This window comes from Miniopterus schreibersii (assembly GCF_964146895.1).
Source record: "Miniopterus schreibersii genome assembly, chromosome: 10".
NCBI lineage: Eukaryota > Metazoa > Chordata > Mammalia > Chiroptera > Miniopteridae > Miniopterus > Miniopterus schreibersii.
This window is the reverse complement of record NC_138110.1, coordinates 3,444,946-3,455,646: the sequence shown is the minus strand read 5'-3', so window position 1 is coordinate 3,455,646 and position 10,701 is coordinate 3,444,946. Positions and strand designations below refer to the sequence as shown.

At 53.9% G+C, this 10,701-nt stretch overlaps 1 protein-coding gene across 2 annotated transcripts in view; it reads left to right on the top strand.

Annotated features, from left to right (window-relative positions):
• The window catches only part of GNAS (GNAS complex locus), a 57,265-nt gene that overhangs the window by 10,874 nt on the left and 35,690 nt on the right, over positions 1-10,701 (top strand). Inside the window, exon 1 of one of the 2 annotated variants that reach the window (XM_081149279.1) lies at positions 1,165-2,995. The exons of the other annotated variant lie outside the window; for it this stretch is intronic. Within the exon in view, the coding sequence (XP_081005405.1) occupies positions 1,180-2,995 (1,816 nt within the window). The 5' untranslated portion in view covers positions 1,165-1,179. Of the gene's footprint in view, positions 1-1,164; positions 2,996-10,701 lie in introns of those variants that run through there. 2 annotated transcript variants of the gene reach the window in all.

The following is a 10,701-nucleotide window of genomic DNA, read 5'->3' as shown; positions in this document are numbered from 1 at the left end:
GTGCGCGTGCCGCCCCCCCCCCCCGTTTGGTGCCGCCGCAGCTACCGCTTTGAGGGTCTCCGTGGTACTCGCCCGAGACCCCTTTCTTCCCTGAATCATTTGTCCACATAACCAGGGAAGAACCCGGCCCGCGCCGCGCTCAACTACTGCGGGGACCACCGGAGCGTGGTGGGCACGGGGGACACTTAAGTGATTCACGCCAGCCGGCTTCGGCAGGCCGGCGAACGCCAGCTGCAGCGGCGGGGAGAAAGCACCCCAAGGCGTTTTACAAACAAATTGTGTGCACAGACTCGGCAGCCCGTCGCCGTGCGCCGCCCGTGCTCTCCGTCGGTGGGCTCCCGACCACCTGTGGCATCCTCGCGCGCGCTCGCCCCCTTCCCACGCGCCTAAAGCCTTGCGCTCCGGCCTTGGGGCTCAGGATGGAAGGCTGCGGAGGGCTCGGGGCTGTGGCTCTTGGGTTCAGAGGTATTTCGGGGTGATGAACCTCCACGCAGCCGCCCCCTCCCCCAAGGAGAGTCAGTCGTGTCTGAGAGGGAGGGTTTCAGCTCCTGCGCTCCAGCATCCCGGGGCCCACGTCTTGCGTCACGTGTCCCACGGCGCAGGAGAGCTCTGTCGCTGGCCAGGGGAGAAGAGAGGAGAAAGACTCCAAATCAGTCAGGGAGAGGAGCGGAGGAGCCAAAACGTCCCCGCGAGGCCTGCGCTCGTCGCCCCCTTACCCAAGCCCCGGGCTCCTGGCGGCAGAGCCGGCTCCCGCAGCCGCCCGGGCTCGGGCCGGCGTCCTCTGGTGGCAGAGAGGGCGCACTACGAGCGATTTTCGGACCGAATCGACGCGCTCCTCAGATCCAAACAGGCGGGGCTGGCCTGGAGGACACAGAGAGACAGACACAGAGACTGAGGAGGGGGGACAAGGGCAGGTCAAGAGGGGCCCAGGGGCAGCCTGAGGAGGTAAAAAGTGGCCAGGAGGGAGCTAAGGCTCCACCAGCAGCAAGAGAGTTGCTTCTGCCACAGTCCAGGATCTGAACCCCTAGACCTCACAAGGGTTGGAAAGTGAGGTTGGACAACTTTCTAGCTGGTGCTTTGATTTTTGGGGGGGAGGGGAGATATTTTTTTCACCCTAGTTTGGTTGGGTGCTCCATCTCAGGGGGCCCCAAGTTTATTTTAAGAGTCCGCCACCCTGTTATGGGCCTGCGCAACTGCCTCGACGGCAATAATATGTCAGGACAACACAATATCCCCCTTGAATTCGGGGAGCAACCCGAACAACCATCCTTGGAGGCCTCAGGGGCAGCTGCCCCCAGTGCTGGGCCTAGCGCAGCCGAAGAAATGGAGACCCAACCGTCTGGCAGCGAGCCCATCCCCGTCGAGATTGAAGGCGAGGCCTGTGGGCCCCCAGAGCTCTCCAGGCCCAACTTCCAGGGCCTGGGCAAGTCCGTGCAGGAAGCTGGAGCCCGTGGAGCCCACAGCCCACCTCCTGAGGAAGCCATGCCCTTCGAGGTCAAGCAGCCCAGCTTGGGAGGCTTCTGGCCCACCCTGGAGCAGCCGGGAGACACCAGTGGGGCCCATGCAGACCTCCAGGCCTTCAGCCCAGTGCACGTGGAGCCTGGAGCCCTCTGTGAGGTCAGAACAGATCTGGGAAGCTACAGCCCTCCACCCGAAGAAGCCATGCCCTATGAGTGCGAGCAGCCTGCCCGGGGTGGCTGCGGCCAACCTCTCCTGCAGGTCTCAGACCTCGCTCCAGGAGGCCGGGGTGTGGGGGTCTTTAGCGCCCCCCCAGAGGAGCCCCAAGCCCTCAGACCTGCGAACGCAGCCTTCAGAGGAGGCTGCAGCCCTCCCCCTGAGGAGGCTATGCCATTTGAGTTTGATGGAGCAGCCATTGGGGACGACAGCCCACCCCCCGGGCTCCCCCGAGCTAACCTACAAATCGACGACGGTGGCGGCAGCCAGTTCGCGGCAGCGGCGGAGCCGAGCGCGGTCCTCCTCGCTCCCGCCGCGAACGAGCCCCCCCCCCGGGTCCCGGGAGCCATCGGCAGCTCATCTCGAGAGGCTGTCAGACCTCCTCCACACTTCGTGGGCGACAGCCCCCCGATGGAGATCTCCGGACCCCCGCTCGAGATTGGCAGAGCCCCCGTTGGGGTCGACGACGCTCCCGTCAACGTGGACAGCCCCCCAATCGCGCTTGACAGCCCGCCCATCGAGGTCTCCGGAGCCCCAGTTAAGAGAGAGCGAGCAGACGGGGAGAGACCCCCAGCCGAAGGCGAAGCAGCCGCGATGGAAGGAAGCGCGGCCGCCGCAGCTGCGGAGGGAGACCAGGTCCCCGCTCCCGGAGACGGAGCTGCAGCCGCGGGGGCCGCCGATGCCCAGGCCGCTCCGGCCGCCCCAGCCGCCCCTGCCGCCGCCGCCGGGGCCGCCCCGGCCGCCGCCGCCGCCCCAGCCGCCGGGGCCGCCCCTGCCGCGCCCGCCGCCCGCGCCGCCCGCGCCACGCCTGTCGCCTGGGCAGCCCCGGCCGCCGCCGGAGCCCGCCCCAAGCCCCGCTTCCTCAGACCCCCCAGCCCCGAGATCCAGGCTGCCGATCCGCCTACTCCGCAGCCTACTCGCGCGTATGCCTGGCGGGGCAGGTCCGAGCGCGGCCGCGACGACGACGAAGGGTCGGCCAGCAGCAGCGAGGAGTCCGACGATGGGACCTTCGGATGCTCCGGCTGCTGGCAGCCCAGGCGAGACCGCCGCCGCCGAAAGCCGCAGCGCAACTGGCTCCGCAACTTCCTCGTGCGGGCCTTCGGGGGCTGCTTCGGCCGACCTGAGAGCTCCGAGCCCAGAGCCCCGCGCAGCCCCAAGGTCAAGAAGATTCCGCTGGTGGAGACGCGCGGGCAGATGCGCAAGGACGCCCAGGAGCAGCGCGCCCAGAAGCGCGCCCAGAAGAAACGCAGCAAGCTCATCGACAAGCAGCTCCAGGAGGAGAAGATGGGCTACATGTGCACGCACCGCCTGCTGCTTCTAGGTAACGCGGCGGACTCTGCCGGGGAGCAGGGCCGCCGGGCCGGGAGGGGCGGCGGGCTGCCCGCGGGGGCTCGGGCCTGGCGGCGGGAGGCGGGGGCCTGGGCGCAGGCCGGGGGCCTGCTGGGAAGTTCCAGTGCGGGCCCTAACTTTGCCCCGGGAGCGGGAGGGCGTCTCGGGTGGGCTTGGGTGGTCGGAGTATATGCCCTCCAGGGAGAAAAGTGGTGCCGTACAACACTGAGGGTCGTTTCCAGCTGGACAAACCAGCGCCAGCGACCGTAGGACGACCCCGAATCCTGGGGTGGGGGACGGCACGAAAGGCGGGGGCTTCAGGTGAGCCAGGAGCTGCCGGGGAGGGGCCTGGGCCGCGGTGGGAAGGGGTCACTGGGAAGGCGCGCCCCCGCCTCGCCTGGCACGGCTGCTTGGACTCAGACAGCTTGTCGCTGGTGTGTGTCGGTGTCCATATTGTGTCCGCCTGTGCATGATATGCTCCAGTGCCCCCAGTTCCCATCCCCGGCACCCCAACTACCCGCCGACTGTGTACTTGTAGCGGGGAACGGGCTGTCTTGTGTTGTGCGCCATGGCGAGGCCAAACTTTCCTGTCCGCACACTGGCGGAGCCCGCGAGCCGGCGCTGCGGGCGGGCGGCCGGCGTGCGGGAGGAGGCGGGACGTCTCGCGACGCCCGCACCGCGCTCGGAGAGGGGCCGCCCGCGGGCTCCATAACCTTTTTTTCTGTGTGTCTTTCTCTCTTTTTTCCCTTTGCGCTAAGCGTTTCCTCACTTCTCATTCGTTCGCCAAACCCTCCCGCCTTTACGGTTGAAAAACCAGACACTCAGGTATCTGGGGCGCCAGGGCGCACACAGGAGCCGGGACCCGGACGCGCTCGGCTCACCTGGCGGGCGGCGGGCGGGACCCGCCAACCTGCGCGGGGCAAGTCTGGATCCAAACCCCACGGGGCTGGTTCCGCGGGGGTGGGCGTGGCTGTTTTAAAAATGTGAAATAATTTTTTTCCTAGGCACGAGCCCGAGGTAAGCCAATCATTTACACTTTCACACTAGTGCAGTAGGAGGGGCTTGGTTTTAAAAGAGGGGTTGTGCATTGGGTGTGGACTGCTGTCTTGTGTTCGAAATGCAATTAAAATAAAACTTTTTTAAAAATGCTCTGAGTGTATTTTAAGCGTGTGGATAAAAATGTGGTAAAACTGACTGTGACTTCTGAAATCTGTAAATGTCTGCATGTGAATCTTTCCAAGCAGCTTTAGCTGGGGGAAAAGAGGCCCAAAGGTAAGATCCTCTGCAAATGGGCTGGGGGTTAAAAATAAATAAATAAAAAGGTCTTGTGTTAATAATCATATTAGAAGGCTACTTTTGGGGGCCCTCTACATGCCCCCTCTCCTTTCCAGGGCCCCCACCTCCCCCCACAACAAGACCTCCCCCCATCTTCAAGTCCTTCCCTGGCCCCTCCCAGTCTCCACCCCCTTGCCTCCTCAAGACTCCTTTAGCTCAGATCTGGGGTGTTGACTCTGTGCCACAGTTAATCAAAGCAGTAATTAGCAGTGGTCTGAATGTGTGGCTTAAATAAAAATTTCAAAAGTGAAACTCCACAATCTTAATTTATTTCATTCTCTAAGACCTTTCAAGGGATTTGAAGATCACAATTTCTAAGGCTTTGCTAAATATTTGTTAAGTATTTTATAATGTGTCATGGTTTTAATTAGTGACATTATTGACATAGCTGTATGCCTTTGTGATGTGCGTCTCTCACAAATCACAGTGTTAAATGTGATGGTCATTTATGCCCACCCAGGGAGATAATGATATCATCATTTTCCCAACAGCATACAGAAGGGAGGTAGTTTAAGTGCTGGAGGTCCCAACTGCGCTCAAGTCACCAAGCCTCAAATGACAACACGGTTTCCCTGTGAACAACTGGTTTTGCCACGAGTCCCATTTCAATATTCCAAGCATAGCTCTGGGAAACAAGCCTGTGATGGGCAAGGGGAGCACAATTGGGTAGACAGGAGAGTCAGTGACAGTGTGCACTTGCTCCCTCATGGGCAGTGTCCCTGGCTGCTGGGGCTTCAGTTGCCTCATTTGTGAAACTCCTGAGTCCTCTATTCAGGAAGTAGGGGGTGGGGGGGCAGGGGCAGAGCAGGGAGCCCAGTTCACTCAAATCAGCACTGGAGGCTCATACCATAGGTGATGCAAACACTAACCCTGCAGCAAACTGTCTGTGTCTGGGGCAGAGTCTAATGAATATAAGAAGTCTCCCCTGTTTTGTATGGGGTGGGGGGGAGGGTTAATCTTAATAAGAAGAAATTTGCCATTGTCCTGGCTCTGCTCCCAGGGTGGTGGTCCGGGAAACCAACCTCAGGCCACATGTAGCAGGAACCTGAATTCAGGTAGCCTGGCTTACAGCTTCTGACCAGCTTTTCATGTTGCCCAAGTGCCAAGGGCACCCCACCCGGGTCTAAGTTACTCACTGGGGAGGGGGAGAGGAGGAGGCCTTATATTTAGAACAAGACTTTTTACTAACATTCTAGTCCTAACACGTAAAACAAGACATCCATCTCCCTGCCACTGAAAATGCAGACCAAATGACCATCCTTTGATGTGGCTCTGAATTTGTGACGTGCAGATTCATCTGTGGCTTTAAAAGTGTCTGTGTGTTTGTGTATATGTGCCCCCTCTGTTTTTATTGCCCAAACAGCTTAACATTACACAGATTTTTTTTAAAAAGTTATAGTTAACATACAGTATTATATTAGTTCCAGGTGTACAACACAGTGATTCAACATTTATGTACCTTACAAAGTGATCACCACAAGTCTAGTAAACATGTCATCACACAAAGTTATCACAGTATTATTAACTGTCCCCTAAGCTGTACTCAGGGAATCTTAAGGGAAGGTGACAGATAGAGTCAATAACTGGACTAGAATTCTAGAATATCTAAAGAGTTAAAGCCTTTTTCTTACTCAACACTATCCAAATAGACTGTTTCCATGTTTCTGTTGCCCTTTTGGATAATTTCGGTGACTTGAACATTTTTGGAAACCTAATTTGGGTGTGATTCCCCTATGTCTTAAGAATTGAAGGGGCTGCTAGATTAGAATTTCTTAGTAGCTCCTGCATTTATTAAAATTATGCAGACAAACACTCTGTGTAATAATGTCCATTCTGCCATGAGGCTTTATTTCTACAGTTAGTCTCAGTTAATTGTGCAATGACTTATTTATGCCACCAGCCACCAGGTGCAACAGTGTTGCATCGCAGCCATCTTGCAGGAGCACTTTTTTCCCTAATACAACCATTTTTCTGTATTCAAAATGCCCTCACTGAGCTATTCAGTACAGTGGAGAGAATGTAGCCTATGAGGCCACAGCATCGTTAGAATTAAGAGAGACTTTTTATCACTTTCCCTTCTCTGTCGCCCAATAGTATTTTGTGTTTCTCAAAGGCCAAAGTTCTTTCCTGTCTTTTAAAATACAATTTCCCCTAGATTTCTTTTTTAAGAAATGTTTTTTTCTATACAGCTAGGTTAAATTTTATAATTTACTTACATTACATATACCATGAAAAACTGGTGTGACGCTGTTTTGTGTATCCCCTCCTGACCCGAAAGAAGGGGATACACAATGGCCCTGGAGTTCTTAGTAACCAGTAATAGCAATGATTCCGCATAGTGACAACACATTCTTACTGTATTTTTAAAAGCCTTTCGTGGAGTCACATTTGTCCTTTGAAACAGCCTTGGGCAATAAAAACACGATAGGACCCCATTTCATAGGCAAACCAGAGACTGAATGTCAGGGACTTTTGCTCAAGGACTGCAAGGTAAGTGAAGGAATCCATGCTTATCCAAAAACGTGGCAGTCGCTGTATCACATTATTTAAATGTAAAGCATGATTACTGCAATGTACTGTGTGCTCTTAAAATCCCTTGTCAGATGACAGGTGACCAGCAGTCTTCTGCTTCCTGATTTACAGCCAAAGCCTGACAGATTCCTGGTTATAAATGTCCATTGAGTGTACGTGAAATGTGAGCTCCCCCGTTTCTGAGATACCTGTCATTGCTGCGGTGATATCTAGTTTCCACCATTTGCTTTAGCTCACCAGCCAACACTGCAGTCTTAGCTCATTTGTTGGGCTTTTCCCCCCTATTTTCTTTTAAATGCAGGTTTTCTTTAGAGTCTTTTTCAAATCCCCCCGTGGTTTTCTTCAGGGTCTAAAGCTTTCCTCCTGACTTGGATTTCCACTAAAAATAATAATTTTAAAATGCAGTTGTTTTTATGCATTGCTTCCCTCCATTTTTAGTGTTCTGGTGTAATAGACTGTTTAGAAGCCTGCCTTAGGTCTAATGACCCTATTAAAATAACTGTTGCTCAGAATCCTTCATAGTGACTTTTTGAAAGTATTTCTTTTTTTTAGTCAAGGCTAATTCCTGCTTAGTGAGAGCCAATGCACAATCTTAGAAATCACCTTTGATTTTTATGCAGGAAGGTCGGTATTATGCAAGAAAATAAACTTATTTTTAGGAAAATAACCCAATTGACTAGATTTGAAATTCCCCATACTAGCCATACCTCTTCTTTTTAGAATTGATTTCCCCACCAAGTAAAGCACACCCCTCACCTCCAGCAAAATTGTGGCTCTTAAAATGCCTCTATCAGGTAACTTTTAGGAGGCGTGTGACAGCCAATGAAAATTGGCCTCTACGCTTCTTGGTTTCTTTCATCTGTGGCAAAGTGGGGTTCTTCCCAAACTCACCTTGTCCCTCCTGGGGTTCCCAGTGGAGTAGCCATTTTCAAATCAAAGGGCGCAGGGTCTGTTGATATGACAGGGTCCCCACCATCCATGAAAACAGGTAGTGGAAGAGGGAACTAAAAGCATTGGTCAGTCAGTCTAGTTAACCCTCTCCAGCCCTGATGGCCCCCCAGCAATAGGGACTCTGAGACTCTAGCCCTGCTAAAACCAACCTTAACAGATTTCATTGAATTAGACGGAAAGGGTCTTTGTCCCATCAGGGCTCTATTCTGGCCTGTGGTCACCCTGGGCATAAGAACCTGGTTTTTTCAGAGAGTGAAAGAGTGGCCCGAGCCTGCCGCTCTGGGAGTCCTGCTGAGGACAAAATCCGCAAGCCCTCAGAGGCCGTTAGAGAAGTGAGGAGGACGGCGAGAAGGCCCAGCTACAGCTGGCCAGCCAGTCTCTGGACAGGGGAGGGGAGTTTCCAAAAGAATTGGGAGGAGGTGTCAGTTGCCTTCATTCCTCTAGAAAGGCTAGAGACTAGAAGTGAAGAGAGAGCGAGAGGGGCCTCGGGAGAGTGTCCCCAACCCAGGGCCTGGCACGTGGGAGTGAGTGGTGACCATTACTTTTAGAAATTCCCTTCTCCTTTTTGGCTTTCTGCTCCCGGTGAGCTTTTGGTTTTAGATTTGTCCCCTGCGTTCCCCATGAGACTGATTGCTTCCAAGTCCTAGAGTCCAGGGCCCCCTCTCTCTGCCTCTCAGTTTCAGAGTGCGCTCTCTGGACGCTCTTTGTAAACAGAGGTCAACCCAGGCAGTAGACAGCTGACACCTTGCCAGATGGATGACTGTGTGGAGCCACTCAGGTGAGCGGCGTGGCCGAGGGAGGATGACAAAACTTTTTTGACTTGTCCTGAAAAAGTGTCCCCTTTCCCCCTGCCCCCTGCCACCTCTTTATTAGATGCTGTCTATGAATCAACTCAATACTGTGGTCGAGCCGAGGGACCTGAGTGCAGATCGCTCTGTGCTTATTACACATGAAAAAAAAAAGATTGTCTTTAGTTTCCAGTTTCCTTCCTGAAAAGCCGACAGTGAAGAAGGCCAGCCCGTGGGGATGGAAGAGAAGGCCGCCAGGACTAAGGTAGGGACAACTCGGAAAGCAGTGTTGGGCTTAGGAGTGCGGTTGACCATCGCGTGCTCAGTGGAGTCGGCGCTCTGGGCTCCGACGGGCAGGCCGCACGCGGTGCGCACCTTTCCAGTTACAACGACTGGAGCTGTTTCGCACAGGCAGCTCCTGGGGGTTGTAATAAGGGAGGGATGTTAGGTAACTGATCTGTGACAGAGCAGTGACAATTAGGGGAGGGTGGCTCTGTTGTACTCAGAGCGAAAATCCCAAATTGCATTGCAGAGTTAATTTGTTAAACCTCAGGAGAGTTCGTGAGTGTTTTGACTCGTGGAGTTCTGCCCACAGAACTTGAACATTAGCTCTTACTAAATGTTTCTTAATGATTCAATTTGGGGCGAGGAGAGAGGTAAAAAGGCACTCATTGTTATCTGATCCCGAATTTATGATGAGTCAGCCAGCGTTTCCAACGTTGTCACACACATTTCGTGTGTGGGACAGAGTCGGTACCTTAAGCTTCCTGTAACGAGCTGATAATGGGAAGGAAATGTCTTGTGCCCACTGTCTAAGGAGCGCCGCAGTCCCGCCCTCACAGGCTCGCGTCGCCACGAGAGCGGATTCTTAGAAGGAAATCCGAACTTGGGCAGCGAGAGCCTCTCCCGAGTTGAAAGGCCACATCACCTCTCTCCTCTGTCCTATCTGAACACCTCTGCCTCTCATCACACTGACTGCTGATGTGAAAATGACTGTGAAGATTTTTTTTTTCACAGGGCACCTGCATTCAGGTAAGTTTGCAGCTGTGCAATTTCCAAAAACACTAAGGCTTAGGATGACTGATGCACAAAAACTGAAGCCAGGTGCTGTGATGTGGTCCAGGACCAGGAAGGGCCACTGGCCAGGGCTCTGCCACAGGAAACAGCATTTGACCTGTGGGACCACATGCCTGGGCCTCAGCTTCTTTAGCTGTAAAAGTAACTGATGGGTCCAGTTGAAAAACAAGCAAAAACCCACCACCTGTCAAGAATAGACAGTTACTTAGGAAACATAGGTACTTAAATTACTTGACCGCCTGAACACATCCTTTCCAGTGGATGCTGTTTTCTCATCTATGCTTATAGATGCTAACTCCTACGTGGCCCAAGGACTTAAGCAGAAGCCCTGTGGGGTCTAAAAGTCAAAGTTGATTTGTCCTCAGCACCTTGAGTTTTTGCCCTTAGTGGGCTTCTGAAATCTTAGAAAGTGTCCATCTTAATTCCTCGCAGCCGCTCTGTTTAGGTCTCTAGGCCTACAAGATGCTTAAGTAGCTTATCATAAAATCACACCCACCATCCAGGGGTCCTCCAGCCCACCGCCCCCTCGGGCGTACATTTTTTAATGACTGACTCTAGAAGGCCCAGCAGTGGTGAAGATGAGTTGATATTGCAGGTGGCCACTAGATGGTGAGGTGGGATAAGGCAGAGGAGACATGTCACATCCATGTAGGAATGGGGGGGGGGGGGGAGCAAGGCAGGGCAGGTCCCACTTTACTTTCACCCCCACCACCCCAAGGACAAAACCAGGATTTCATAGCCTCAAAGCTTTAGTTAGACATGGCCTTTTTTTAAGCTGTGACTTCTCCCTGTTGGCTCTGTGCTGGGATTTTAGGGGCATTTTGGGGGGCTCTGTATAACAAAGTGGTCCTCCACAGTGGCTCCACAGACATTTTGTCATGGGGGCTGTCCTGTATACTGTAGGACGTTTAGCAGCATCCCTGACCTCTGCCCACCAGATGCCAGTAACACACGCACACACATATACACACATGCACAAACACACATACATGCAAGTGCACACGCATACACACAC